Source organism: Cydia splendana, chromosome 7 (genome assembly GCF_910591565.1).
Source record: "Cydia splendana chromosome 7, ilCydSple1.2, whole genome shotgun sequence".
Classification (NCBI taxonomy): domain Eukaryota; kingdom Metazoa; phylum Arthropoda; class Insecta; order Lepidoptera; family Tortricidae; genus Cydia; species Cydia splendana.
The window spans coordinates 21,731,175-21,758,118 of NC_085966.1; the positions used below are offsets into that span (position 1 = coordinate 21,731,175).

A 26,944-nucleotide genomic window follows, 5' to 3' on the forward strand; every position below is an offset into this window, starting at 1 on the left:
AATTAAAACACATTTCTGCAATATCAATAACTTAATACATATATTTTTTTATCTGTTTACATATGTACAATCAATAAAAATTTACGCAACCATATTGATAGCCAAAGTCGCAATGAGGGTAACAGCGCTCAACGCAGCAATGTTAGCGGAATCAGGTTGACCTCCTTCTGTTTCCGGGGTTTCTGGTTCTGTTTCCAGTTCTGGTTCCGTTTCCGTTTCTAGTTCAGGATCAACGATGTCATCAATGTTATCTTCAAGGTAACCAGTTTCGAAGAAAGTTGCGAACTCTTCAGTTCTGGAATTGGACCAAGCGTGGAAGGCTCTGGAGGAAGCGATGCCGCTGATGCCAGTATTGTAAGCGCTATCGCCGATGACTGCCTGCTGGGCCTCCAGCCAAGTTTGAATCTGGAATGTGGTAGGTTTGTTAATAACCTTAAATAAGAGCTTCTAATGGCTGACTTCCAACACCTTCTGTATTAGAAGTTCCTCCTAGAAGAAATCTTTATTAAAGTCAGTGGATTAAAACATCGAAAACTTGAAAAACATTCGTATATTGGTCATAATTTCTTGATTAAAATAAGCTCAGTTAAAACTGTCCAAAGTGTGGTAAAATAAACAAGTAAGAATATGAGTCATAATATACAACCTAAGGACTATGTTTTGTTAATAATAAATTGATAAAACCTGTAGGTACTTAAGGAATGTTGAGAATGTGCATAGTTAAAATTTTATCTGTTTTTATCTTGGAAAGTTCTGTGTGACTCATTATGTGCTTGTGAGCATGTACATCCGGTTAATTCCTTTGGATAATATAAATATTTTTAACGACATAGAAAACAAATCTTTGTATAATATTTCCATAATCGATCAATAATCCATCGAGCATACATATATATGTAATTTTATAGGTTCCATCAAGTATCGTCCATCCGTATTCATGTAACCATTGTTGAGTTTGTTGACCTGATTTTGTAACTATGGTCATGTGATTGTTTAACTTACCTCAGCAATTTGCTCCTCGTTCAGAAGACGAGCAGTAACGTAGCTAAGCGGTGTAGCAATGCTGCCAAGTCTGCAAAGTAAACGTAACGTCAAGCCAAATCTAGCAATACCTCTTTATTACGTTACAGCAGTACAACGAAAACTAATGATGATGTACCCTGTGGATTGAAGCCGGGACAAGGTAGTAGAAGTATTAGGTTAGGCATTGTGCTTGAAGAATATAATACAGAAAAACTAACACACAAACATCATAATCTTCTATCTTTTATTAGTTTTTCATTTTTGGATTTAGTTAGTTCTCTCCTTAAGACCGTATCATGTACCTAGTCTATATAACCCACCAAAAACATTTTCATGTAAAATGTTGCCAAAACGAAACCATAAGGCTCGCACTGACAAAAAGTTATCAGATCTCTTGTAGAGCGAAGCTTCTAACTCTACAAGCCCTAACTTCCCAAACTCTACACCTTAGTCAAAATATGTGGCTTGGCCGTTTCGCTACTGTCACCTCATGGACGTAAGGTGAAAAATGTATTCACTATTCATTATTTTTTATAATACAATAGTTCTTGGAGTAACGAAACGGCCAAGCCACATATTTTGAGGTGTAGAGTTTGTGAAGTTAGGGCTTGTAGAGTGAGAAGCTTGGCTTTACAAGAGATCTGATAACTTTTTGTAAGTTGCTTATGCCAATCTTCCATCCCCTAATTTAAAGGGTTGCGCGTGTGATTTAAGTACCTACTATTAAAAATCCTGAAATACGTACCTGGGGGCATCTTTTATACAATCTGCTTTTTACTGATTCCCCATACAAACTTTTTCCCCTAACGCCCTTTTTCACACCCTTTTCACCCTTACGTGGTGATTTTGGGGTTGAAAACTATTCTATACCATTCCCCATTACAAAAACTATCTACATACCAAATTTTAACTAAATCGGTTCAGCGGTTATTGATTTCCCATACAAAATTACACCCCCCTTTTCACCCCCTTAGGGGCAACAAATTTCAAGTTTTTGAATTTTTTTGTTGTTTGTGTAAGTAGGACTAATACTATCTTACATACCAAATTTCAGCTTCCTAGGACTTCAGGAAGTACCCTAGAGGTTTTGATGATCAACAGTGAGTGAGTGAGTGAGTCAGTGACGAAATCGGGGTTTTTTAGATATGAATAAACTCTAAAGTATAAGAGCTATGCAATTGAATTTTTTTATATTTAATAAGTTCATTATTGATATCATATCCCGAGAATTTTGTTTATCTGGTATAATCCAAACCCAAGTTATGAGGGTTCAAAAAAGCGACGAAGCGCTTCGAGAAAAGGTAGGTTGTGCCCTTGCGCTTCGCTTTGCTCGTCTTGGCGGGGGCACTACCGTGCCCCCAAATACTGTCTGTTTAAAGTTTTACAGTGTAAGTTCGCTGTATAATAGCTTAAGCCCGGAAATCAAAGAGGCAACTTCTTATGAGATGTTTGTCAGTAAACTCAAAAACGATTTAATTGACAAACTGCCGTATTCGAACTTCAAGATATTCACAAGAGACGACACGTACTAGATCCATTCTAGATACGTTATAGTTTAGATATCAACTAGTTCTCTTTTGCAGCGCAATTCGGGCAACCAATGTCATTTTTACGTTAGATAGCGTAAGATATCTATTAGATGTGAATTGGATCTCTAAGTCATATCCTGAGGAAATCGTTCAAGAGTATCTCCAGAATCGCGCAAATGTCATATTTGACAGGTTAAATCTTAAACATATCGTTATCGTATCTTGGTGATGTCTAAAAGATATCTAATAGATGTCTATTTCAAAATCCGAATCGGGCCCAAAGCCTTTTATAGTATTAATGAATTTTATGGACATTGATTATATAATTATTTTAAGAATTTATTTTGTGGGTATTAATATTGTGTAATATATTTCTTTAAATTAATTGACGTGTGTGTTGTTTTAGGTTTAATTAGTTTTAGATGTGTTTGTGTTTTTATTTTTTGTATTTTATTGACATGTACGTTTACACCGTATTAAACGAATTGAATTGAATTGAATAATGCTGTGTTATTATTTGAATCAATAAAAATAAAAACATTTTAAAAACTCCTATGGGACTGTCCATAAATTACGTCATCGATTTTTGACGATTTTGGACCCCCCCCCCCCCTATAATCATCCAAAAATCATGCTTCAAATGACCCCATTTCCTCCTACTTCATGCTACCGTCATCCGATGTCCAGACCCCCCCCCCTAATTTGAAATGACGTAATTTATGAATAGCCCCTATATGATTCCTTTAATGTGTAAACGACTCCCTTCTACCCCCGACTTCGTTATCGAAGATGACGAAGAAAAATAAATAAAAACTACGTCATTTTTAAGTGCGAAAAGGTAACAGACAGAGTTAGTTTCGCATTATTAATATTGGTAGTAAATTAGATATTTAAAACAGTAAAGTAGGTACCTTAGCTCTACAGCATTGATGTTCAAAAAGAGTCAGTATTATATTAAAATCTATACTCACGCAGCGGTAACCTGAGCCACATTGCTTGTCAGCCACCTGAAAGCCCTCATAGTGTTAACCTCATTGCCGGTAACAGCAGCGTTCAAAGCGGTAGTGTAGTCCTGAGGTCGGACAGAGTCATCCATAGCGACAATAGCCGAAAGGTATTTCTGCAAGCTGGCTTCGTCCAAGGTGCACCCAGCGGTTTCCAGCATGACAATCTTGTCGTTGGACAAGTCGTTGGCTAAGTATCTGTCCCAGAAGATGTCGAAGTCAGCAGCGGTTCCTCGGCGGAGACCTTCGCAGAAGACCCATGGACGCATGTTGGGGGGTACACTGAAACGAAGGTGTTTTTGGTAACATTGTAATAAAAGTGCAGTGTGAGGCATCGCATAGTATGGAACGATTTAATTATGATTTTGGCGACTGATTAATTGATTATAAGTATTTAAAAATGATTTTTTTTCCGAAATCTTATTAAACTTTATAGCAAACCCCGTAATTAAATTACCCGCGCGCGCCTCTCGCGGACAACTCCCGGCGCGATATAAGTAGAACGGAAGCTATGGCCATCCGTCTCGTTCAAACGTTAAGACGTAGTGTTGCCGTCCCGCTCCCGAAAAACATCATGGCGAGCGCGTTCTGTCTTGTGGCTCGACACACGTCTCACACGCGCTCTCGAAGACTTTTGTTTATTTTGTTTAATGAATAACTGTAGATTAAGTTTAGTGATTATTGGGTTTGAATCCCAAACTGTGTGCATAAAAGAACTGGCTAGTGTACGGATTCTGTTGTTGTGACTGAATAGATTGACTATATAACCTACACGGCCGTGTTATTTTATCACCCCTGAGATAACCCTCTCATATATGGCGCATCCAACGTGAAATAATAACAAGTTCGTTCGAAAGTGTAGTTGAAAGTACATTTCTTTAGTGAGTGTGTCGATATGCCCCCGAAAACGAGAAAAGCGGCCAGTACAGAGCCCGACACCGACGACGAACCGCAAAATGGCGGTGATGAAGTTCGCGAAGCGGACGCAGCCGACGCGGTGACTACGGCATTGGCCGACATTAATGTTTTCGACTCAAAATGTGCAAAATATCATAGAGACGCTACAGCGATCGCAGACCGAAGCCCTGAAAGAGTTGTTACAATCAGTATCGTCGCGTACTACGTCGTGTACAGCTCAAGGTCAAGGAACGTTAACGGGCTGCAAGACCACGTTCTCCGGCCAGCCGCAGGAGTCAGTGGAAGCATTTATTGACGCAGTAGACGCCTATAGTGAATGCGCACAGGTTTCGGATACAAATGTCCTGCGTGGTCTGGCGTACCTTCTAAAAGAAAACGCGGCGACATGGTGGCAGGGTGTGAAGCAGCAAATCACTTCATGGCAGCAGGCTAAAGAGAATCTGATAAGTGCCTACGGTGATCGCCGCCCGCCCCATCGCTTATACATAGAGATATTTTCATCGCCACAGCAAACGGAAAACACCGACGTGTTTGTGGCGCGAATACGTTCCCTTTTCGCGCGACTCCCCGAGGGAGATATTTCCGAAAAGGCGCAACTTGACATGACGTACGGACTCATGAATAGCAGGATAAGGAAGAGGCTACGGAGGGAGGACTTCGCAACTTTTAAAGAGCTACTCCGCCGTGCGCGAAGCGTGGAAGATTCTTTCGACGAGGGGGAGAGGAAACAAACACCGCCGCAGGCTTCAAGCCGCACGGTGACCTCAAACCAACGCGCGCCTCCCGCTTCGTCAACCACGGCGCGTACGGGTACATCGCATGCCAGCGGCGCCGCGGCCGCGCCGTCCCGGGCGCCGCAATCGTCCGCGCTCGCGCTGCCGCGCGCGCCGGCGCCGACGCCTGCTCAACCGGCGGCCGCGCAAGGCACCGGCGCTGCTGTCACCAGTGTCACCACCGCCGCCGCGGACGCGACCGCGAAGAAGCCGCGACCCGTGTGTGCGTATTGTCGAAGGTTCGGACACTCCAAAGACCAGTGCCGTAAGCTCATGAACTCAGGTGAGTCCACGTCTAAGAATAACTCTGCAAATAGTGCAAATGTGCTATCTAACAGTGAAACAAGTGATATTAGCTTTTATAGTGTCGATTTCAACCCGTGCAATATCACGTCGAAAGATAGATCACAAAATCCCTATTTTGCTATGAGTGACACATGCAGCAATTTGAACCCTATTTCGTATAATAATAAAGTCGAAAGTGGCACTATTCATAATTCTTATGAATACGATGGGCCAAGTGATAACAAGATTCCTGCATGTAACACTACAACTATAGGCGAGAAATGTGTACATTGTTTGGTACCTATAGCTTTTAAAAATATTACGTGTGCTAATCATTCTTTGCAAAAGACTAAACCTCATTCATGTAACGAACAATTTCGCAGCCGCGGACCGCTTAGTTCTATTATAGTTCCGATGTGTTCTAGTAATAATTCAATAATTTCAAGTGAAGACGCGCGAAAAGGTTCGATGATGGATAGTCGTGAACAAAACGAGCCTAATATAACAAACGGTCCTAACCCACTTTTGTGCGTATGTAATAATAATCGTTCCTGTAATAATAATAATGAATACTCGTCGTTCGCGTCAAAGTGCATTAACCCTTCAAATGGCAGGGGCGTTACGGAAGTTGATATGTTTTTTGACGCGGACTGTAGTAAAATTTCTGACGATGAGTTGTTAAATCTGTACATGACTTATGTTGATGGGGATTGCGAGACAGTGAGTCGAACGACAAGGCCGATTTTTAATATGTGGTATTATCTATGAAAAGGGACCTTATTGTCGATGGCGCTTACGACACTAACATCGATGAGCACTAAACGTAGTAGTTTAAAATTGGTGATTCTGGCCCATTTTAGTTATTTTGATTTCCAATTTAGCAATTAAGTTTCTTTGATTACCACCACCATATTTACAGACTTTTACAAGGATTTCATGCATTATTTTCTAGTATGTATAAGTCCTTGAACTACGTTATTGCTTGTCAGAAACACGACGGCTCATTATTTTCTCGATAGAATCTTAAGTTGAAAACATGCCTAACACTGTCTTTATTTCCTTATGTTAGAAGTACTAGGACGAAAATGTATATGAAACTTACTTCAGTCGATAGCTTTTAAGTAAATCTTCATTATTGCTTGTCCTTTTATCGATACGTTAATTTTTTCATTCATCATTTGATGAATTCAATATTTTGCCTACTAAATTACACCCTACGCGGCAATACCTTGCGCCTATTCCTCACGCCAGTACGCCCGTGACCACTGTCAGCGTCGGACCTGTGCTAGTTTAGCGGACGTTTCATAAAATGGGTAATCACAGTATAAATATGCAAATATGTTATACACACAATGTTTTTCAACATACTTACGAAGAAAAGCAAAATAATTCTTAAATACGGTGACATTTCAGACATTCGTCCGTCATATTGTCATTTTATAACAAGTTGGGCAGCAAAGGCACACACCCATCTAACCAATCCGGAATTCAGTCACGATTGATAAATTGTGTAAACATATTTTAAAAGGCTATAAAATTAATCAAATTGAATAATTTAGACTGGTCACATTTTTGTAAAAATCGATTTCTACTGGCAAAACATATTACTTTTTGGCAACCGGGTTTTTTAACCTAATTAGACCCCGCTGAATCCGAATTTGCCGGTTGCTTGATCGAATTCTTGACTGGAAGTGAGATATGTGATATTAAAGGTCCCTTTTTTTAGTTTTTCGTAAATAAATCGTAAACGGTGGCCAATATAAAAAAAATGAACTAATAATCTACACAAAATTTTCAATAAAAAAGATTCAGTACATTTTTAGCAGGGATCAATATTTAAAAAGATAATAAAGAGGGAAAGTTAATTATAATAAATTCTAAGGTTCCTTGTTTTTATTTTTTCGTTAATAATTTGAAAAGTATGACTCATAGCAAAAACAAATCTTACACATAAATCATCATCATCATCATCATCATCTCAGCCATAAGACGTCCACTGCTGAACATAGGCCTCCCCCTTGGACCTCCATACGTGCCGGTTGGAAGCGACCCGCATCCAGCGTCTTCCGGCGACCTTAACAAGATCGTCTGTCCATCTTGTGGGTGGACGTCCTACGCTGCGCTTGCTAGTCCGTGGTCTCTACTCGAGCACATTTCGACCCCATCGGCCATCTTCTCTGCGTGCAATGTGGCCTGCCCATTGCCACTTCAGCTTGCTAATCCGGTGGGCTATGTCGGTGACTTTAGTTCGTCTACGGATCTCTTAATTTCTGATTCGATCACGTAGAGAAACTCCGAGCATAGCCCTCTCCATAGCTCGTTGAGCGACTTTGAGTTTTGAGATGAGGCCGGTAGTGAAAGATCACGTTTCGGAGCCGTAAGTCATCACTGGTAACACACATTGATTAAAGACTTTCGTCTTGAGGCACTGAGGTATGTCGGACGAAAAGACATTACGTAGTTTCCCGAACGCTGCCCAACCGAGTTGGATTCGGCGGTTGACCTCTTTCTCGAAGTTGGACCTACCTAATTGGACTACTTGTCCTAGGTAGATGTACGAGTCAACAACTTCGAGTACCGAGTTCCCAACAGAGACTGGGATGGGCACAACATTGGCATTTGACATAAGTTTCGTCTTGTCCATGTTCATTTTCAAGCCCACCCCTTGTGAAACTCGGTTGAGGTCATCGAGCATCATGCTGAGTTCCTCCATCGACTTTGCCATGACTACTATATCGTCGGCAAACCGAAGGTGAGTGATGTATTCGCCGTTGATGTTGATGCCAAGTCCTTCCCATTCCAGGAGCTTGAAGGCGTCTTCCATTACGGCAGTAAACAGTTTCGGAGAGATAACGTCTCCCTGCCTTACGCCTCTTTGCAATGGAATCGCCCTCGTGATCTGCTCCTGTACTCGGACCGACATGGTGGCGTTATTATACAAACACTTCAACACTTCGATGTACCGATAGTCAATATGGCATCGCTGAAGAGACAAGCACCGCCCATGTTTCCACCGAATCGAAGGCTTTCTCATAGTCCACAAACGCTAAGCATAATGGCAAGTTATACTCTTCGGTCTTCTGTATAACTTGCAGCAGCGTATGGATGTGGTCTATGGTACTATAGCCTTTTCGGAAACCGGCTTGTTCGGGAGGCTGGAAGTCATCAAGTCTGTGTTCGAGACGGTTCGTGATGACCCTTGAAAACAGCTTATAGACATGGCTCAGAAGCGTGATGGGTCTGTAGTTCTTCAATAGGTTGTTATCACCTTTTTTGAAGAACAACACCACCTCGCCTCTATTCCATGTTTCAGGCGTTATGCCCTCGGACAAGGCGGAATTAAAGAGCTTCTGGAGGACTTTAAGTACCGGTGTTCCACCCGCTCTCAGAAGCTCTGAAGTAATTTCGTCTTTGCCCGGCGCCTTGTTGTTCTTAAGCTGCTTCAGGGCCATCCTAATCTCGTACAGACTGATGTCCGGGATATCTTCGGTATAATGTCGGGACAGCTTGGCTCTTGGACCTCCTACCAAGCTGTCAACGGGCTTTGCGATCGAAGTGTATAACTGTCCATAGAACCTCTCGATCTCACCTAAAACCTCCGCTTTGCTCGACGCTATGCTGCCATCTTCCCGTTTCAGTTTTGTCAGCTGGCTTTGCCCAATAGACCCTTGCTTTGCTTGCGTTGCTTTGTCCTTTGCGAACACTTTGGAGCCTTGGTTTCGCTCAATAGTCTCTTTAATACGGTTAGTATTAAAGAGACGCAGATCATGTCGCAAGGACTTAGATATACGTCTATTGAGCTGCCTATATGACTCCGCGTCATCGGGAGACTGCAACTGTAGCGAGCGTCGTTCAGCCATGAGGTTTAAGGTTTGCTCGGTCAATTTCTGAGGTCTATCTTTACGGCGGGGTCTAAAAAACTTAGACCCTACTGTGTGGACAGTTTCCACTAGCCCGTGGGTGGGTGGGTAGCAGAGCATGGTGGCTGTTGCTGAGGGGCTATAATCTGTCCCCAAACATAGACCAAATCCTACACCGGAACATGCGACACAACTGAAAACCGCCGTGTCGCCGAAATGTCAACCTGGTTGACAAGGTGCAGAAAACCCTAGAGGAAAAGCAAACCGCTCTATGTGCGTTCCTTGATGTTGAAGGTGCTTTCGACAATACACCCACAGAGACCATACTCAATGGTATGAAATCAAAGGGAGTAGACGAAACCACCAGATGGGTACATAGCATGCTCTCAAACAGAGTAGCCACTCTGACCATCAATACTATATATAGAGCATGAATTGTATACCACTAAAGGGTGCCTACAAGGAGGCGTTTTATCCCCACTATTATGGACCCTAGCGGTGGACCAACTTCTTGCAATCATGTCAGGCCAAGACTTTGATACACAAGGATATGCCGACGACCTTGTAGTCATCGTCAAAGGCCCTTGCCTCAACACAATATCCAACCTAATGCAAGGAGCTCTAAACACAATATTCAAATGGTGTAGAGAAAATGACTTGTCCATTAATCCGAGCAAGACTGTAATAGCCATTTAACCATTCACAAGGAAACGGAAGCTCGATAAACTCACAAAACCAAGACTTAATGGACAAATAATACCGTTCTCGGCAGAGGTCAAGTATCTAGGGGTCACCTTCGACCAAAAGTTAACTTGGAACCCTCACCTGAGAAACATTATACAAAAAGCGAAAATGGCCATGTGGTCATGCTGTCGAATGGCAGGAGCAAGATGGGGCTTAAGACCCAAATTGCTATGTGGTTATACACAGCGGTAGTGAGGCCAATTGTCACCTACGCCTCCGCAGTCTGGTGTAACAAAACCAGCCAAAAGACAGCAATAGACACTCTAAACAGCCTGTAACGCACGGCTTTAACAGTAACAGGCGCCTACTACTCGACACCGGGAGCGGCCCTAGATGCACTGCTGGACATCATACCACTCCACTTGCAGGTGCAAAAGGAGGCCAAGCAGTGCGTCTACAGAATATGCACGCTAAACAGGCCAAAATGGCGCTCTCAGGCATTAACCGATCTAAAGGCCTGGGTTTTTGCGAATATAACTCTTAGCATACCCACTGATGACACGCACACCGAATGTCATCTCACCAAACTGTACACAGTAGAAATACCTCCTAGAGACAAATGGATCAACAACCAAATGTACGTCGAAAAGGGAAGCCACATCTGGTATACTTACAGATGGTTCCAAGAAAGGCAATGATGTAGGATGTGGGATCTATGGTGAGAGATCTAAGCTCAGAGCGCTAGCTAGCATGGGCACACTGGCCTCAGTCTTGCAGGCAGAAGTCTTCGCCATCAACAAATGTGCGGAGATCAATCTGGATAGAAACCTAAGACACCAGCATTTCTACATCAACTCAGACAGCCAGGCTGCTCCGCTGGCACTAGAATCCCTTGAGTCAAACTCAAAACTAGTCCAGAACTGTAAAACAAACCTAAATGCACTGGCTTACTCCAACAAAGTTACACTTAGATGGGTACCAGGGCACTCCGACATTGACGGAAACGAAGAAGCGGACGAACTTGCTAGAAAGGGCGCAGACACACCCCTGGTCGGCCCAGAACCGTTCTGTGGAAGCACAAAACGAGATGCATATTCTCTGCTCAGCAACTTAGAAAAAACGAGAGCAATCGATTGGTGGAAGTTCGTTAAAGGACAAGAACACTCGAAAGCTCTGATCAAAGGGTTCAACAGCAAAACTGCTAAGGAGCTTTTAGGACTCAAAAGGCACAAAACCTGCGCGGTGACCAGAATACTGACTGGATACTGCAAGTTGAACAAACATATGTTTCAAATTGGCAAGAAACAAGATGCGACATGCAGGTTCTGTCAGGAGTCAGAGGAGACTGCAATGCACATTCTCTGTTCTTGTGGACCACTAATGTCAAAAAGGAGTACCTACATAGGGCGACACGTAGTGCAAGCCTATGAGGTACAAAACATTACGGCCCAAAGAATCTGGAACTTTCTGGATGCAACGGGCATTAGTAATGAACTTAAAGGGCCGTCACAATAGATCAATGCTGGTCAATGCATCACTCAAAGGCCCACAACACCACAATAATAATAATAATGTCCCGCGGGGGCAGCTTGTGGCGAGCTGACGGTGAGTGGCGACACCGCGGACCCCTATTCCAGAGGGCCCTGTCATCTGGCCCTCGCCTCTGTGCTTGCCTTGATTGGCCGGCCAGAATGGAGTCGCAAGAGCGGGACCTATGCTCCAGGTTGGAAGTGTAAAATGTCATAACGCCGGCGGCCTGCTGAACGGATTACCGGGATCTGGCTACCGCAGACTCACATCTCGACAACCTCACAGCCACTCCAAAGTGTTGCCCTGTTGTCGCATTGTGCGTGCGGCCATTGCGGGGCCCACTCAAGGAGTTGGCGAGTCACCACCTGTCATTTACAATTTTGAGACTGATTGTCACGGCAGGTGTCCGCTAGTCTCTCCCTTAGCCCATTATCCAGTCCATCCAACTTTCAAATCTATAGCCCATGACCTTAGTTCCCATCGCAGCACAAAAGTGCTGCACTGCAATAGTCTTTGCACCTGGCGGGGACCATCTCTGGATGTATCACATTGTGCGTTCGGGGATAGTATCCACCACATGTATCCCTTGCTTTTAGATTAAAGTGCCTTAAAGGGCCTCTGCGCTGTTGGCTTCGGCCCCACGTACGCCTCCCAAAGGTCCGGGACCCCATGGTCCCGAGATATGGAAAAGACATACAAATAATAATGTTAATTTTATCACATTTATAGTACTTAACTCTGTTGGCGAAGGTTTTCCCAACATCTACATTTATATATTTAATTTATATTTGTATATACACCGTGTTTTTTTTGATTTCCGTTAATTTCAAGGGTGCATTCCTGAGCTTAAATCAAGTAACTTTCTCAAAGACACCGATGTTCTAATTAAGTCCATTTCGGAGATAATCCATAATTTATTTTTTTCCGATAAGGCCTCTACAAGCGTGTACACTTGCCTTAGGGCCGGCTTACATATTGATTAGTGTTTAGAATGAGTTCATACATTTGCTACTAAACTTAAGTACAATCTCGGTAGATTGAAGTACGAAATGACATTGATATGTCACAGATTTCAATTGTTTGGTTGAGTTAAATGTAATGCCCGTGTTACAACAACGCTATATGCTACATTTAATTACTTTTTAAACAAAAAAAAAAACAAAAAAGAAAACAAAAAAAAATTTTTTTTTTTAAATTAACTATGCCATTTAGTTCTTATAAACGTATTTAACTATACCCCGAAGTTAACGGAATTCAATAAAAACACGGTGTATATCACGTCCAGAAGTAATTTATTAATGCAATCTACAACCAGAAGAATAACAACTTATCAGAAATCATCTAAACATACTTAATAATCCTAAACGCTGCATACCGGTCTTACAATGCAGGTACGCCGCGCGACACAAAACATTTTTTTTAACAGAGTTATGAAAAAAAAATGTTGGACAAGTTTACTATTCTGTATAGTAGGAATACTGGGCTATTCACAGGTATTTTTTTTCTAGAGCAAATCCTCATTGTTTAAATTTTTTAGAGGATTTACGAAAAAAAAATTAAAAGATTTTTTTTGAATTTTAAATTTCTCGAATTTTTTGTATGGGTGAGTGAAAATTTAGTCACAGAAATGAATTCTTCATCCTCGAATTACACGAAAAAGACACCAAACTTGATATAGTTGCGAGATGTATGCAGATATAAAGCTTAGAGTGAGGCGCGCCGGAGGCACTTTTTCCCCCCCTCCCCTGCCCACCTGCTGGGGGGAACCTCTTGGCAACCGGGCTTAATCAGCTCAGATCACCCCCAGGAACACCTGTTCCAAGCGGTTTGCTTTGTCTCCAAAATGCAAGGTGGTGGACCTTAGATCTCCTGCTAAGGCAAGCAAAGCGGTTAGAGAGCTCGAGTTGAAAGCTTTCGGGGTTTTGAACATGGGCTCGAGTAGGTCGGAGCGTAGACTTCATCAGGCTGGACCTTTCAAGTTTAATATTGATATTCAGTGTGCCTCTTACGATTCGGTGATCACTACCGGTCTTTACCCTGTTGATCACACATAAATAATAAACATAAAATTTCCTACAAGAAACATGTAGAACACTTTTCGCTAGGATCAATATTTAAAAAGACAAAGCAGCCGGTAAGTTAATTACAATCAATTTTAAAGTCCCTTTTTAGTTTTTTGTAAATAACTCGTAAACGGTGTCCCATAGCAAAATAGGTTTTATGAATAAATAATCTACATAAAATTTCCTGCAAAAAACATCTGAACACTTTTCTCTAGGATCAATATTTAAAACGATATTAAAGGAAGAAAGTTCATTACAATCAATTCACATGTCACTTTTTTTAGTTTTTAGGGTCCCGTACCTCAAAAGGAAAAAACGGAACCCTTATAGGATCACTCGTGCGACTGTCTGTCTGTCTGTCCGTCTGTCACAGCCCATTTTCTTCAAAAGTACTGGACCAATTAAGTTGAAATTTGGTACACACATGTAAATTCGTGACCCAAAGACGGACATCTTACGTAAACAAATGAATTTTAAACATGGAGGCCACTTTTTAGCCAAGGGGGGTTAGTTAACATTAAGAACCTATTTTGCTATGGGCCACCGTTTACGAGTCATTTACGAAAAACTTAAAATAGGGACCTGGAAATTGATTATAATTAACTTACCCCCTTTAATACCTCATTACATTAAATATTGATCGTAGCGAAAAAGTGTACAAAACCTTTTTTGTGGACAATTTTATGTTCAATATTTACGTATAATATTTTTTACAACTGCCCCCGTTGCAACCGTTTACGAGTTATTTACGAAAAAAAAAGCGACCTGTGAACTGAATGTGATTAACTTTCTTCCTTTAATATCGTTTTAAATATGGATCCTAGAGAAAAGTGTTCAGATGTTTTTTGCAGAAAATTTTATGGAGATTATTTATTCATAAAAACCTATTGTGCTATGGGACACCGTTTACGAGTTATTTACAAAAAACTAAAAAGGGACTTTAAAATTGATTATAATTGACTTACCGGATGCTTTGTCTTTTTAAATATTGATCCTAGCGAAAAGTGTTCTACATGTTTCTTGTAGGAAATTTTATGTTTATTATTTGTGTAAAATTTGTTTTTGCTATGAGTCATACTTTTCAAATTATTAACGAAAAAATAAAAACAAGGAACCTTAGAATTTATTATAATTAACTTTCCTTCTTTATTATCTTTTTAAATATTGATTCCCTGCTAAAAATGTACTAAATCTTTTTTTATTGAAAATGTTGTGTCGATTATTAACGTTTAACATTTTTTTTATATTGGCCACCGATTACGAGTTATTTACGAAAAACTAAAAAAAGAGACCTTCAAAAATTGATTATAATTAACTTTCCCGCCTTAATATCTCTTTGAATATTGATCCTAGCGAACAATTGTACGGAATCTTTCTTGTAGGCAATTTTATGCAGATTACTTATGTTTAAGAAAATTTTTGCTATGCGCCACAGTTTAAGAGTTATTTACGAAAAACTAAAAAAAAGGGACCTTTAATATCAACTATCTCACTTCCAGTCAAGAATTCGATCAATCAACCGGCAATTTCGGATTCAGCGGGGTCTAATTAGGTTAAAAAACCCGGTTGCCCGGTTAATATGTTTTGCCAGTCGAAATCGATTTTTACAAAAACATGATCAGTCAAGTATACACTCATATTGTATACATATAATTAATAATTATTTAGGTACACTCACCGACCTCACCGTCTTACCTACCATTTTTAGGGTTCCCTACCCAAAGGGTAAAACGGAACCCTATTAGTAAGACTCCGCTGTCCGTCCGTTCGTCCGTCCGTCTGTCAGCAGGCTGTATCTCACGAACCGTGATAGCTAGACAGTTGAAATTTTCACAGATGATGTATTTCTGTTGCCGCTATAACAACAAATACTAAAAAGTACGGAACCCTCGGTGGGCTCAGTGGGCGAGTCCGACTCGCGCTTGTCCGGTTTTTAATTTCATTAAGTACTCATCAAAATTCGAATTTACTAATAAATCTTTTTCAATATTAATTGCGGAACTAAAAATCCCGGAACTGACGATTCAGAATACCGATGTCGTCAGAATAAGGACGTAGACGTGCTGCGCGGGAATGGTGCGGTGCGCCGCGCGGGGCGCCCGCCTGCCCGTTCTACCACTCGTCTGCTTCACCCCCTTGGAAACGTAAAACTCGAGTATAAGAGCGCCTTAAATATTCTATACACTTTTTCGCTAGGATCAATCTTCTTCTCCTTCAACCTAGCGTTTTAGCTAAGCGTCCGGTCTTCAGCATTCTCTGGTGTGAGTAGATTTTAAGTAGATTACTTATGTATCAGAACATTTTTTGGTACAGGCCACCGTTTACAAGTTATTTACAAAAAATATTAACAATTGATCATATTTAACTTTTTACCTTAAATATTTTTTTAAATACTGATCCTAGCGAAAAAGTGTATAGAATATTTAATGTAGACAATTTTACGCAGATTACTTATGTATCAGAACATTTTTGCTACAGGTCACCGTTTACGAGTTATTTATAAAAAACTACAAAGGGACCTTTAAATCCGATGACTGATAAGTTCATCAGCGTCACATAACATAAATTGACCTCCGCATTGGATAGACAGCAACATTGAATGTTCTAGTAATCAAAGAAACTTAATTGCTAAATTGGAAATCAAAATAACTAAACTGGGCCAGAATCCCCAATTTTAAACTACTACGTTTTGTGCTCATCGATGTTAGTGTCGTAAGCGCCATCGACAATAAGGTCCCTTTTCATAGATAATACCACATATAGAGATTTTAGGCGTGAAAGGCACTGGTTTGGTAGACACGGGAGCGAGGCGGTGCGTCGCGGGACACACGCTATATGATATTCTCTTGCGTCAGAACCATCCGCTTCGCATGATAACGCGCAACATTAAGCTTGCTGATGGGGTGTCGCGTACAATGGAAGTACTAGTTACCGTATTAGAGGTGCGATTAGAACAGGAAATCGTTAAAATTCCATTCATAATTTTCCCCTACGCGACTAATAATGAAACGTTGTTAGGCATCGATTTTCTTACTGCTGCCGGGGTAGATATTGATTTCCTCGAGTTGGTATGGTGTTTTAGCAGGAACCGCACGGTTCAGTATAAACTGTGTTTCGAGCCTACTTCGCCCAGTGTAACCTGTGCTGCCACAAACGTCCTACGGGCTGACGAGGGAAGTCATCTTACACCAGCTGAGCGTCAAGCGCTCGCTGGCGTTCTTACTAGGCACGCACACGTCTTCACACCAGGGGGAGCTCCGACCCCTTACGCTGAGCATCGGATAGAAACAGGTGAGCATCCTCCTATAGCAGTACCACCTTATCGACTCAATCCAGCCAAGAAGGAGTTGATGAAGAAGGAGATTGATAAGATGTTAAAAGACGATATCATTGAAGAATGCGAGTCAGCTTGGAGTTCACCAGCTCTGATGGTGCCGAAGGCGAATGGTGAGATCCGGTTCTGTGTGGACTACCGTCGTTTGAATGCAATTACCAAATCCGATACCTACCCGATGCCACGCATCGATGACTTGTTGCAGAATACGAAGCGAGATTGCTACATGAGCACCCTTGACCTTCGTTCATCGTACTGGCAGGTAATGTTAAGGGAGGCGGACAGGGACAAAAGCTCATTTGTGTGTCCTTTAGGTACCTTCCGCTTTAAGCGTATGCCATTTGGCCTGAAAAATGCCCCGGCGACGTTCCAACGGCTGATCGACCGCTTACGTTCCTGCTCAGCATTAAAAGACGTAACTGTCTTAGCTTACCTAGACGACCTTCTAGTGATCTCGGAAGGTTATCAACGTCACTTACAAGACCTCGAGGCAGTTTTCAAACGTTTGGCCGAGTTCAACCTCCATGTCAACAGGGAGAAGTGCGCTTTCGCGCGTGAAAGCGTTAGGTACCTCGGCCACGTCATAACGCAACAAGGCGTCTCCACCGATCCTGATAAGGTGAGTGCTGTACTCGAGATGAAGGAACCAGGTACTTTGAAGCATCTGCGAACCTTTCTACAAACGTGCTCGTGGTTTAGGAAGTTTATACCAAACTTCTCTAAGGTTTCCGAACCACTGACACGCCTAACTAGGAAAAATCAAGTCTGGATCTGGGGATCAGAGCAGACTCAAGCATTCTTTGAGCTGAAGCGCCTTCTGACCACAGCTCCAATTTTGGTTCAAGCCGACTTCAGTCGTCCTTTTATTCTTAGGACAGATTCGAGCAACTACGCCCTGGGAGCGGTCTTACTACAAGGCGACGGGAACGAAGAGCGACCTATAGAGTACGCCAGTCGACTTCTTAACGCAGCGGAGCGGAACTACTCCACTACGGAAAGGGAAGCTCTCGCAGTGGTGTGGGCGGTAGAGCGTTTTCGACCCTACCTGGACGGCCAGCCGGTCGTCATTGGCAGTGACCACCAGCCCCTCCGTTGGCTGCTGTCACTGAAATCACCAGCAGGGAGGTTGGTACGTTGGGCCCTTAGACTCCAGGCCTTTGATATCCGTTTCGAATACACTCCGGGGAAGGCGAACGTGGTAGCCGACACGCTGAGTAGGCCAGTCTGCTCCGGGGACTCCCGTGAGCACTGCGGAATCTGCTCAGTCGTGGTCGACCTACCAACGAAGAACCCAGCAGAGTTGAGGCGCGAACAGCTCGCTGACCCCGAGGTGGATAAGATTATCAAAGAAATCGAGGGTTCCGACGAGGTGGCATCTCGACGATGGACGGAGCGCGGTTACCTAATGGAACAGGGGGTACTATACAGGTACAACCCCGATTCAGATAGTGAAACACCACAGCTCGTGATACCCAGTAGTCTCAGACCGGAGATTATGAAGGAATGCCACGACTCGCCGGTAGCCGGACACCCTGGCGTCGATCGTACGTATCAAAAGATTGCCCAGCTGTACTACTTTACAGGTATGCGGAGAATAATCACTGATTATGTCAAAGCCTGCATACACTGTCAACGCTACAAAGCCACAAATAGCAAGCCTCCAGGTCTTCTGCAGACACCGCTCATGAACCAGCGCAATGAAGTGCTGGCCATGGATTTATTCGGTCCTTTGCCACCAGGAGACCAGGGGGAGAGGTGGATTTTCCTCGTCGAGGACACTGCTACCCGGTGGATAGAGCTATACGCACTCAAGGACGCCACCGCTGAAGCTTGTGCGGTGATTCTCGTCGAAGAGTACTTTATGCGTTTTGGTCTACCACGTAGAGTCATTTCCGACAATGGTGTCCAGTTCGTATCCGCAGTTATGCGTCAGTGCATGGCAGCTCTAGGGATAAAACAGAATCTCGCCCCGTTATACCACCCAGAAGCCAACCCTGCGGAACGCAAAAATCGAGACATGAAAGCGATGTTAGCACAGCTCGTGGAAGAAGACCACACCTCTTGGCCACGGAAGTTACCGGTGATTCGGTTCGCCTTGAACAGTGCAAGATGCCGCACCACAGGTAAATCACCCGCTTATTTAACTTTCGGGAGGGAAATGCGGTCACCCACAGAGGTCATCCATGACCTACGTGCCATCTTGGATAAAGATAACTTTGTCCCACAGATAACTCCGTATCTCCGATCATTTTTAAACTCCTTATCAGGTATTAGGGAACGTGTGGAGGTCCAACAGGATAAAGCAAAGCAGTATGCCGATGCGTCGCGCCGACCTTCAGATGAATTTGAGGTAGGTGACTTAGTCCTCCTTAAGTCGCATCTGCTGAGTAATACATCGAAGGATGTAACTGCTAAGTTTCTCCCACGTCGCGATGGACCGTACGTCATAACAGAGAAGGTTAGCCCTACGACGTACACAATCGCTAGCACCGACCAACCAGATATTTCTCTCGGTAGATACCACACTCAGGACCTTACCCGTTACCAAGGTAACGATGGCGATACCCCACGACCTGTTATTCCTAAGAGGAATCGCGGACGTCCAGCTAAGGCTGATAGGAATGATAGGGTACTAGTCCAGGAGCGGGGGCGTTCTCCAGGACTAGAGGGGGAGCATATAGCAAACCCCGTAATTAAATTACCCGCGCGCGCCTCTCGCGGACAACTCCCGGCGCGATATAAGTAGAACGGAAGCTATGGCCATCCGTCTCGTTCAAACGTTAAGACGTAGTGTTGCCGTCCCGCTCCCGAAAAACATCATGGCGAGCGCGTTCTGTCTTGTGGCTCGACACACGTCTCACACGCGCTCTCGAAGACTTTTGTTTATTTTGTTTAATGAATAACTGTAGATTAAGTTTAGTGATTATTGGGTTTGAATCCCAAACTGTGTGCATAAAAGAACTGGCTAGTGTACGGATTCTGTTGTTGTGACTGAATAGATTGACTATATAACCTACACGGCCGTGTTATTTTATCACCCCTGAGATAACCCTCTCATAACTTCAATGTTATTTTACAATGCAACGGAGAAAGATGAACGCCTGAATGAACGCAAACTAAAGAAATGATTAAATGGATCGCAGTAAGAATTTATTAGGTAAGTTGGTGTTATGTGGAGTGTGTAAAGTTATGATATCATATTATGTTTCGTTATTAATTATTGATACATTTTATTAAGAAAGTGAGCAAATTATTCTGTACGTTTTTTTTTGAAAAAGGATTTTATATATTATATTATGGTGCTGGGACAGTATTATTCTTTCGCCGACGGAATGAAAGTTGTGGTTTGTAAGTTTGACAAGCCATACTACACATGTAAGTTATACTTACTATCCACCATCCAGCCAGTTATTGAAGTTGGTGACAGCTGCGGCCGAGCACGCTTCATGCCCGTTGTTGCAAAGGAAGGTGCCCAGGTACATCCTCATGAGGCCGTCCATGTAGTCCTCATCCTCGATATCGGCCCATCCGAGACGGGCTGTGGCAGCCACGCTGAGTCCGAGAATTTGCTCCTATAAAACAAACTGGCCTTGTTTTCAACTCAAAAACTCGCCTTTGTGAAGTGCTGTCTATAAAAACTAATAAGTGCTTACTCAAGACCTCATTACTTGTTCATGCAAAGGGGCAATTTTTATTTTTAATATGTAATATTTTAAATACGTAAGTTTTATAATCTTATACATTTAAACGAGCAATTCTTGTATATTTTTTTATGTATTTTGGGGATCTCGGAAACGGCCCTAACGATTTCGATGAAATTTGCTATATTATGGGGGTTTTCGGGGGCGACAAATCGATCTAGCTAGGTCTTATCTCTGGGAAAACGCACAGTTTTGAGGTTTTATATCTTTTCCGAGCAAAGCTCGGTCTCCCAGATATTTATTTATATAAACAAAGTTGTATCCTTTATATAAAAAAAATTAAATCCTAGTTACTACGTTTTTTTACATTCGATACCCAATACTTGAAGCAAAAAAAGGCTACACGAATTGACTAAGGGCGAGAGACGGATGCAAGATAAGTTTTATGGGGAACTGCATTTCTGACTGAACTGCCCATCAAATTATGGGGCAAAAGCTAGTGTAAAAGAAAATGCACATCGACAGCCAGGGGATGGAGACTCGGACAAATATCACAAAAAGGAATTCTAGTCGGATAACTGTTCTGCTACAGGCAGGCACAGCACGGGCGTCATAGGCTTTCTAAGTCTTTAATACTACTCTTCATCATCAGGTCTTTAACATCTTGACAGATGATTTATGCAGCGTCTATAAGCGAGGAACAACGTCTCTAGTGGCTGTATAAATGCAGGCAGGTTTTGCGACTGCATTTGTGGCAGCTGAAGTAGGGAGCCATAATCGGCAGTAACATCAGGTGGATTGTGCCTCTTTGCGCGTTTTCGGCAAGGTCTTGGAACCATGCGTTGTCGTGAATTTCGCGACCTACCCCATGTAGCAGAGATTCTACTTACTCTCAGCTTGGCAAGGTTTTCCTCGTCATGTGCTAGCCTCCTTATGACCCAGTTAAAGCTAGTAATAGCCGCAAGCCAAGGAGCATATTGGTCTTCGAACTCCAGGAACGAGATGATGTTGAAGGCTCTTTCGTAGCGGAGCACGCCGGCCCTGGCCAGTTGGAAGACATCGTCGACAATCTAGAATGCAGTCGATATCGTTTGAGAATCAGACGTCCAAGATCGTAAAAGCTCTTTGTTGCACAGAAGCTGTAAGGTACACGTATTTTCGTTTTTGCGATCATTCGAGACTTAGCAGAATACCATTATGTTATTGGTAATAAAGCAAGATTTATTAAAAAACAATATTGTTACCAAAACTTAATTAATACTTTGAAACATGTATGTGATCGCCATGTTAAAATGATCCACTTAAATATGTGAAAATCTACTTATTTCACAAACTGGGACTAGGATCACCTACTGAAATTCTCCTACTTATTTTCATTATGGCTTATGAAAGCTAATCAAGAATCATGAAAAATTGCAACAATATTGTCATAGAAAATTGACATAAATATATTTTCACTAAACGTGACGATAATAACGATCGTTAAATAAATATCTTAGTGCCTACCTGTGCTCTGTTACGCTCGTGAATGTCAGTTCTCTGGTTACTCCTCAATGCCAGAGTGATAAGAGCCCAATTTGTGGCATCGTAGTTTACTCTATAGAAACCTGTAAATAAATATATTTTACTTATACTGTATATTTTTGCATGTGCTTAATGAAAATATACAAAATTGCAATTACATTCATACTTATAGGAGCCAGATCAGCCTAACCTACGAGTGAAAATCTGGCGCATAATACCTGTCACGTCGAATGATGGTCCCTATGACACTTCATTTTTATATGGTCACGTTTGTAGATTTTTTAAAATGTTTTGCACACTATTTTTTTTAGATTTTTTTAAGTGTGTATATTACGTTGAAAACTACTTCTTCAATTATTTTATTTTAATTGATACCAACAAATGAGACTTGAAGGAACTTTCATAGGGTCATCATTCAACACGAGAGGTAGATTGCCTGAAAAGTCGAACAAGTCTTACCAGTTTCCTGTTTGTTAAAGATGACCCATTCATTGCCAGTGGTTCCTCTGTCGATCACCGTGGTTTGAGCAGTTAGGACCTGAGACGGCTTTAGGTCTTCGAAGTCAGATTCCCCGGCACGAGTCCATGTGATTGGCACAATATATAGACTGGGAATTGTGGAAACGCCAGTGTTACGCTCCCAACGGTGCTAGAAATATATTAAAATAAACTAAACATAGTATATAACATAAACAGATAAAGCCGGCTTCATTTCATCATCGGGTTTCTAAAACAAATCTAGTAAAGATGAAAAATATCTTTTACTGAAGATAAAAGAAAAAATATTAAATGTGTGCGTAACGTCCACAGCAGTAGTTGATTATAACGAAGTAAAAGTTACCTGAGTAACAATCATCTGGCCAGTTCTCTGGTCGACAGTGACAGTCAATAGAGGATGTCCAGCCTGCTCTGACCAAGTTTTGAAGTAGTCCTCAATGGTAACGCCGTTGTAATTAGACAATGCACCATCTTCTGCCGCTGCTTCATCCAATGCAGTGAAAAGATGGATTGGCTCTGCTACATTGTAAGCTCTACGACATATAAAATTATAGTTTATCAGAGTCAGAGTTTACATTAAAATATAATAATATAGACGTGGGCTCTTAATTTATAGCTGGCTACAGAACAAAGAATAAAAGTTACAATTATTTTAACAAATATATATGAAATATGCAGTTTGTTATGAAAAACTAGAGACCATACACTTTATGGAACATGTTTGATGGAACAACTATTAAAACTTCCATATATTTCAGAGTGATCATACCTCTCTTTAAGATAGTTTTGCATTCCTTTAACAAACGTATCGTTTCCAAGGAAGTGCTCCGTCATTCTAATCACTGACGCTCCTCTAGCGTATGTAATAGTAGAGAAATGGGCACTGACACTGGCGGGATCGATCACGCTAGGGTCAGTCAAGGGATGTGCGCTATCGATGGAGTCAGAGATCATAGAAGCCTGCACTTGCTCGATGATGAACCGGGTCTCAAAGCCAAGATCGGGTCTCACCTGTTAAAATTGAAATATAAAAAATAAAGACATAATTACTTTAATACTCTCATACCAGTGCCAAAAGTGAAGCAGAAAGTACGAACCAAATCAGCTAAAAAGTATGTATAGAATCTAGCGAATCCCTCGTTAAGCCACAACACGTCCCACCAGGCACAAGTGACGAGGTTTCCAATCCACATATGGGTGATCTCATGAGCGACGATGTTCATCACTCGCTGTTTATAGAAATGGTTAGAGTTCAGGGGATCGTAGAGGACTAAGGCTTCCCTAAAATAAAACAAAAAGAAATAAAGCTAAAAATAAAATAAAATAAAAACTTGAAACGTGATACTTTGTTTATACAAGAGTCAGCGTCTTAAGTTGAGAAATTAGAGAACATATGAAAGCCCAGGTCAATATCTTAGAACACTTAGTTTTCTCGTCATTTGCGGCATTGATACCAACTTCAATGCTGTCTTCAATCTTCTAAGTCTCCGCTAGTTTTGTACAAAAATTATCTCACAATATTACCTGTAAGTCAAAATTCCCCAATTTTCCATAGCGCCAGCAGAAAAATCAGGAATCGCGGCTTGTTTCATGTTAATGTTATCGGCCATTGTATAGTAAGGAATGTCAGTATATATTTCCATCCTTTCCAAAAGTTGTATTCCAGTTTCCTGAGCCCATGCACCGGCAGTATTGACATTGTCGCGAGCGTAGAGGGAGAAAGGTCTCTCGTTGTCGTTATTATTTTCAACTTGAACGTAATGGGAGACGATGAATGCGAGTAAATAAGTCGATGTATACGGCGTAGTGTAAAATGATTCAGAGATCCTTCCATTTTCCAAACTGAAGACAAAGTTTTAGAAAATTATGAAACATTTTTCATTGAATTCAAAGCACCATTATAAACAATAATGAATACAATTTATTGTTGTCCAAAACCAATAACATAAACTATTAAATTTAATATTTGTAAATTTTAGTCTGAAGCAAGATTTGGCATTAGATATTTTAAAGCTTAGGAAAACGAGAGATAAAGAAAATAATAATCAATAATAAACTTAACGAATTAGATCTTCTTATGGGCAAAATTCTTATAAAGTATTTGTTACAATCTCATATTGATGTTAAACGACTTTATACTTACGTAGTAGTAGACCGAATTGGCATATTTCCGATGGTTGGACTAAAGTCTGCTTCTCTATTGATGGTGATGTCGAAGGTGGCCTTGAAGCCAGGTTCATCGTAGCACGGGAATGCCTGACGAGCGTGGCCAGGCTGGAACTGGGTCGTTCCCATCCATCTGTCAACCAAACAATTATTGACTGTAGTTAGTATCTAACTAATATGGCCGGACGAAAGCTTACTGCTTAGAAACGAATGCTTCCATCATGACTCATCGTGAACGAAGTGTTTCGAATTTTTATGGTGACTATCATCAGTGACCGTATCATGAGCAAATACTTACTTCAATACGTATTCACACTCAACAAAAATATTGTACTTAATTTGAAATTGAATTATTATTCCTGGGGTGGCAGAAGGGACATGTAGATCATTAAAATCTGCTTGAATATGATATTGTCATGCAATTGCAATACAGAGAAAGTAATTCCATATCAATATATAATAAAATATTATAACAAAAATCACCTCACAAACCTCAGAATAGTTAAGATAGGTTATCTCTATTATCTCCTGTACTATGCAGTTTTCAAAAGTGGTAATAGATGGCGCTAGTTGAATACTTTGTAACGTTTGTGTGGATTAAGAATTACCAAATTTTAAGCGGGCGAAAGTCACAGAAAGGAAAGCTTACCTTTTATTACCAGTAGAGTCGATGTACCAACTTCTGTAGAAGCCTCTCATATCGTTATTAATGTTTCCTCTAAACGTAGCAGAGATAACATATTCTTGACCCACCGACAATGCTGTGGAAGTCTGTATGTACAGGAAACTGTATGGTGCAACGCATGTGAAATCCTGATCAGGCGCAGTGATGTCCTGAACTGCTCCATTCGCATCGGTATAAGACACTGTCAGAGTCTGAATGGTCATGTCATTGCAGTGAAGCACGATTTGGCTTAAAAAGTTAGCCTGTGGGTTGATGTAAATTGTGACTTCACCGTCGAACGTGAATGGCTCAACACCCGTAGGAACAGTCTCAAAGTAGGGTGTGAGTGTGACTTCATAGTGCCGTGGCCGAGTGGTCGTGGGCAGACGGTAAGCGGGGTCGTTCAGCGGTATTGCGACGGAGTCCCATTCGCCATCTTCTAGCGGAATAGGACTAGCGGTGAATATGCCCTGGATTAGGGCGATACCCAAGAAAAGTGACACCCAGCGACTAGCCTAAAATATAAATCGGCATTTAAAAAAAATTGGCCTTATTTGAAGGTTTTCTTAATTTATTATATTAATTATAATTTATCAAACTTACCATTATGTCGCCGGACTGTCATGCAGTACTGATTGGGTTTCACTGGAATTACATTCGATTTTCTGATAATTCCTTAATCTCTTTATCTTATCCGATTTACATAAGTAATTATGAGATATACGTATATTTGTTAATGATAAAATACAGCCATATAGATAAAATATTTTATAGAAATTTACAATCATGTTTTAGGTATGTCCTTCAGTTATTTGTTTTTTTGATACAATAAATCTTGATAATAATCTATTACCTTAATATTTTTTATAGCAGCAACAGTACATTACATCAAATGATTATGATTACTGAATTCTGGAATGTTTCAGGATTTTTTTGAGATATATTCAGTGGTTCTTATCAACCCTTTTCAATATGGTTGCCTCATGATCTATATGCTATATTCTCAACTAGATGAAAAGTATCTACCTACCTAATGTTACCTACTTTAGTACCATGGTGTCATAAAATACTTCGTCACTTACATAAAGAAAATCATAATAAAAAATATATATAAAATAATAAAATAAATAATTTTAATAAATAATAATAATTTTTAGCTTGTAACATTTTACTATTGTATGTATGTTAGTTTGTAAGGTATGTATCTATGGGCCTTAGTTGCCTGATAATAAATTATATTTGATTTGATTTGATAAAGTGTAGTTTTAATCAAATGCTATGAGATGAGGTAAAATAAACTAGATAGTATCACTATAATTGTTTTAATTAATCAATTATAAAATATTTACAATCATCATAGTCTTAAATAATCATAAGGCACTAATTATTGGTGTAGGTCAGCATAACCCCGACACAGCCGACGTACAGACTATAACATAACTTACTTG

The 26,944-nt window shown here is 41.2% G+C and overlaps 1 protein-coding gene across 1 annotated transcript; it reads right to left on the reverse strand.

Moving 5' to 3' along the window:
* On the reverse strand, positions 1-26,157 carry LOC134792356 (membrane alanyl aminopeptidase-like). The gene is made up of 14 exons (XM_063763633.1): positions 26,100-26,157; positions 25,482-26,011; positions 24,810-24,965; positions 24,191-24,508; positions 23,764-23,947; positions 23,436-23,677; positions 23,010-23,199; positions 22,628-22,817; positions 22,151-22,251; positions 21,535-21,714; positions 20,394-20,575; positions 3,524-3,838; positions 1,003-1,072; positions 1-405 (listed from the first exon to the last, which is right to left on the reverse strand). Exons 1-14 carry the CDS (start codon positions 26,100-26,102, stop codon positions 82-84), a joined length of 2,985 nt encoding a protein of 994 aa, XP_063619703.1. The 5' UTR covers positions 26,103-26,157; the 3' UTR covers positions 1-81.
* Between the last annotated feature and the right edge of the window lie 787 nt (positions 26,158-26,944).

Excerpts from the sequence above, each read along its gene's own strand:
- LOC134792356 (XM_063763633.1), bottom strand. Across the intron at positions 23,678-23,763 it reads CATACTTTTTAGCTGATTTG|GTGAGACCCGATCTTGGCTT; the intron begins GTTCGTACTTTC and ends CAATTTTAACAG. Across the intron at positions 406-1,002 it reads ACGAGGAGCAAATTGCTGAG|ATTCAAACTTGGCTGGAGGC; the intron begins GTAAGTTAAACA and ends ACCACATTCCAG.